General features: G+C 43.0%; 1 protein-coding gene across 1 annotated transcript in view; it reads left to right on the forward strand.

Annotated features, from left to right (window-relative positions):
- Positions 1-5,000, forward strand: part of LOC306925040 (neural-cadherin) — a gene marked incomplete at its 5' end in the record, with an annotated part of 185,678 nt that overhangs the window by 107,696 nt on the left and 72,982 nt on the right. The window contains 2 exons of the mRNA XM_079503721.1: positions 1,096-1,345; positions 2,852-2,994. Of these exons, the coding sequence (XP_079359847.1) occupies positions 1,096-1,345; positions 2,852-2,994 (393 nt within the window). The remainder of the gene's footprint in view (positions 1-1,095; positions 1,346-2,851; positions 2,995-5,000) is intronic.

The raw sequence follows: 5,000 nt of genomic DNA on the forward strand, positions 1-5,000 counted from the left end.
TGCGTGTATGCGTGCGTGCACAGTGCGTACATGTGTCGGCACTGGGCATGATTATGAAAATTCAATTATGGTGAATACGAGACTTGTTTGCATATATGGCCACGTCAACAGACACGTCTATCACTCCTGGCCACTCAGTCACTGACACTGTACATCCACACATATAGCATGCAAAATACATGCTCTCTCTCTCTCTTTCTCTCTCTCTTTCTCTCTCTCTCTCTCCCCCACCTCTCGATCGCCCACACAACCCTTCAGCAAACCTGGATTATGCTATTAAGCATAATCACAGAAATTAAAACACACACACACACACACACACACACACACACACACACACACACACACACACACACACACACACACACACACACACACACACACACACACACACACACACACACACACACACACTGTCCCCTCTGCTCTCCTAGCCCTTCCATGTATAATTTAGATAGCCTGTGGTCCATAGCTGAACATTATAAATGCTAATCATTAGCCTGGAGAGCTCTGCTATTAGCGGCTCTACATTTAATGAAGCCTGAGTCTCTGTTTCAGTCCGTGGCCCCGTGGTGCACACAATACGCACACACGTGTGCGCGCACACACACACACACACACACACACACACACACACACACACACACACACACACACACACACACACACACACACACACACACACACACATGCGCACATACACACACACACACACACACACACACACACACACACACACACACACACACACACACACACACACACACACACACACACACACACACACACACACACACACACACACACACACTTGTGGGACATTTGCACATGCCTTTGTTTGTTGTTACCACACAGACACTACAATTTAAATTTTAGGTATTTAGCAGATCGGCTCTTACCAGAGCGACTCACAAGTGCCAAATTAGCACAAGCAGAGTAAGCATGAATTCTAGTCTACAATCAAGTTAAATAGGCACTTAAGCAAATACAACAATGTAGTACCTCAAAGAAACTCGGATACTAGGTCGATATCAAACCTACCATCTGTCTAAACAACATGCTACTGTATCTAATATCTCTTCTCTTCTCTTCTAGTTCTGGCCAGGGACTGTGACACTGGTGCAAATGCGGAGCTCTCCTATTTCGTCCACAGTCCCGACTTTGATATCACTTCCAGGGGCGCGGTCAGCCCCAGTCAACGGCTGGACTATGAGCGGCCCAATCACATGTACGAGTTTGTGGTGGTCGCCGTGGACGCTGGGACTCCACCACGAACGGGCACTGCCTCCGTACGCATCCGGATGGCCAACAGTAACGATGAGGTGCCTGTCTTCTCCCAGAGCATGTAAGTTGTCTGTCTGTCTGTCTGTCTGTCTGTCTGTCTGTCTGTCTGTCTGTCTGTCTGTCTGTCTGTCTGTCTGTCTGTCTGTCTGTCTGTCTGTCTGTCTGTCTGTCTGTCTGTCTGTGTTACTGTAATGTCTAGCATAGGCCTTAAGAGCAGTTTAATCACAATCATGGGAATAATCCAGTATCTCCGGATGGCCAATTCAGACCTGCTCCTAAGCATACTACCTTTCCTTTCTATCCGCTGGTCATGTTTCATGTAATATTGATATATATCTTCTAGAAATATTCTGCATATTCTGTATTTAAGTCCGACGTCATTGTGTAGTCCTACATTACGTCCGGGTCCAAGTGGCACCAGCTCCCGTCCGCATCTCATTGTAAATAGAATATCTAAACGCGTGATTCTTTTCACAATGACGTTATTTTTCGTTATTTTCTTAATGCTTCCAACTCGAGTAGAATTATTAATGTTCTGTACAAGTGTCCATGACAAAGAAAATGTATGATGTGGAGACAATAAAGACTATTATTATCATTATTATTGAAGGTGGTAACAGTCCATTTGCTCAGTACAATATGTCGGGGGGCATATTTAGAATGTGTGCAGGTTTGAGTATGTTGAATCTAGTTTGCATTAATGAGGATTTAGTTGACACAATGAAATAAAATGGCGATAGTATTCAGTGTGGGGCAGACAGCCTGTCACAGCCAGATTTGGGAGACCAGTAGCTTTGTTGTTGCAAGGAAAGCGGTAAAATTAGACTTTCGTGGTTGTTTTCGTCTCAGATTTAGTCCGACGCAGGGACACAGTATAACTCTATGGGGACACAAAAGCGACACAAAGTAAGACCCGGAAGTATCTCTGGAGGGGGCGCTCACGTCACGGCTAAAATACTGAATTAGCACTTTGGTCTTCCTCTCCATTTGCACCTTGGTTCCACCAAATGGTTCTACTTTCTCATCAGTACTCTCTGGTGTGCTCTCTCTCTTCTCTCCTCCAGCTCTCTTTCTCTATACCTCTTATACTAATTCTGTCTCTCATCCTCTTCTTGTTAACACGTTTAGGGCTTTGTGGATATTTTCATCTTCTTAGCCGCATCTGTTTTCGTGTCACAACGTTCTCACTTCTATTGTAATGTTGTCTGCCTCCCTTCCACCTCTTTCTCTTTCGCTTCATCTTCCTTCATTTACAACCTGCGCTATTTTATTTTCTTGTTTTTACACACTCTCTTAGTCTCTTCTGTTCTTCTTTTCTTCTCTTCTCATCTTGGCGTTTTTCACAGAGTATAGCTGTGAGGTGTCATTTTGTGTCACACAAATACACACATGAACACAAGTCATGTAATTACTTTTCCTTACAGTGCATTGATTGTTTGTGGTATTACAGTATGTACAGTATGTGTGCATAACCGTCTCTCTCCCATCTATTCTCTCCGCCCCCTACCTTAATCCACCCACCCCCCAATCCCCATTCTGTCTTTACTCTCCCTCCACGCTCCTCCAGCTATAAGACTTTCCTCAGTGAGGATGCCGGCCCAGAGACCCTTGTGGCCATTGTCCACGCCAAGGACCCTGATGGGGACGCTGTCTCTTATGCCATCACTGGGGGGAACGAGGACAGCAATTTCCAATTGGACAACCAGAAGGGTGGGTGGAGTCAGACGGTAACTTGTATACGGGGATAAAGTGCTTTGCTATATAGAGGTTATAGCGAGGCCAACAGAACAACATAAACTCTCTCTCTCTCTCTCTCTCTCTCTCTCTCTCTCTCCACAATCTTCACATCATTCTGAGGCCTCATTAGGCTGAGTCGCACCATGCTGTTCTGTGTGTTCGGTGAACTGTAATCATTTGTCTTTCATCAATCATTTGTCTGCCTGGAATCAGGAGTAGGAAGTAGAGTACATGTCATTAGGGCCACACAAGTTCAGAAATCAGTCAACAGATTTTCAGATTTGTATTAAAGGGATAGTCCCTTGAGATGCAGCATCTCATTTTCAAAGGGGACCCGTACAAAAATGAAAGAATACATAGAAACATACAGTATGCAGATACAAATACAGATAATATACAGATACAATGGAGAAAGAAGGGCACAGTGCAAATACATCACAGTGTCATTACTGGTACTTGTCAGACCAGAAGCATAAGCAAGTGGAATGTTGCTGACTGCACTGAAAGGGAATGGCATGTAGGATGAGATTTACAACATCGAAAGATCTAGCTTGAACATCAAAAGTGTTGTTCTGACTAATCCAGCTGAAGTGCTTACCGCTGTATTGATCTTGAGTGCATTTACAAACCATGTGATAATAACATACTTACTGACATAATTGAGTGTCCATAGATGACAATTACTATAGAGTTCGATGAGAATTTGGATATCTCTAAATACAGTAAAAACATTAAATGCATTAAATTTAATATCATGGTGGATTCTGCTGGGGAAAAGCGTAATTTCTGTCTCACGCACACAATTGCATAATACAACAAAACAAAACATTAACAAAGACAAACATGAACAAGTGTTTTGTTGTATGTTGATCTCTGTCAGAAATCAAAGGCACGCACGCACGCACGCACGCACGCACGCACGCACGCACGCACGCACGCACGCACACACACACACACACACACACACACACACACACACATAGGTCTCCCAACATAAAGTTTCCTCTTGAAAATCCTCTTGTATTAAGATTATAAAGATCGCTTTGGGCTTTTTGACTGCCAGGGACATACCTAGCCATTTCATGTTGATTGTGCACATGCACGTGTGGATGCGCATCTTTGCCTGTTTGTGTGAAGTGAATTTGTTTTCTTGTGTTTGTAGATAAAGTTGTGGCATACAGTAGCCGTAGCGTATGCTCCACTCACATGTTTATGAGAGCTTATCTCTGTCTGTGTTCATGCTCTCTTAACACAGCATGCTGTGCATCAGCAACCTGACTATTATCATTTGTTTACAAGCTCTCTCTCTCTCTCTCTCTCTCTCTCTCTCTCTCATGCACTCTCTCTTTATCAATCTCTCTCTCTTTTTCCTTGAAGCAGGGAACTCTATAGCAGAAGCTTAAGCCCCTGTCTGGCTTATCATCCAGCCTGCACTGCTCTACAGTATAGTGCACTTACACAAATTCACATAGTTATAGACAACATTTGCACATAAATGATAAATTAACCTACAACACACAACAACAACCATATGGCCTCTGGGTTGCTAGGCTGGTCTGTGGTTATGTATTGTTCAGTAGATGTTCCCTGACGTCTCTCCCCCTCTTTCCAGTTTGGCTTGATTTTCTCAGATACATTTTACATGAAAATATTGTCCGCTGATTTCATCAACAAGAATAGTAGATCAGTATGTTTTCACTTTGACTTCTTAGTAGTGTATGCATAGTTTCATTATATACATATTCGATGTTAGGTCCTTAACTTACGTATAATTCATGATGACTATTTTTATGTATTTGATGTATTACCATGTTTTTGTTCTTGCTTACTGTAAGTCGCACTGGATTAAAGCCCAAAACACACCAAAGGGTCGGGTTGGGACAAAACTGATTTTAAGGTAGACCACACCAATGCAACTCATTGAGTTGTAAGAGCGTCTGCTAAATGCCTAAATTGTAAATTGTATTTAACATTACAGT

The sequence above is a fragment of the Electrona antarctica genome (genome assembly GCF_951216825.1).
Source record: "Electrona antarctica genome assembly, chromosome: 6".
Lineage (NCBI taxonomy): Eukaryota > Metazoa > Chordata > Actinopteri > Myctophiformes > Myctophidae > Electrona > Electrona antarctica.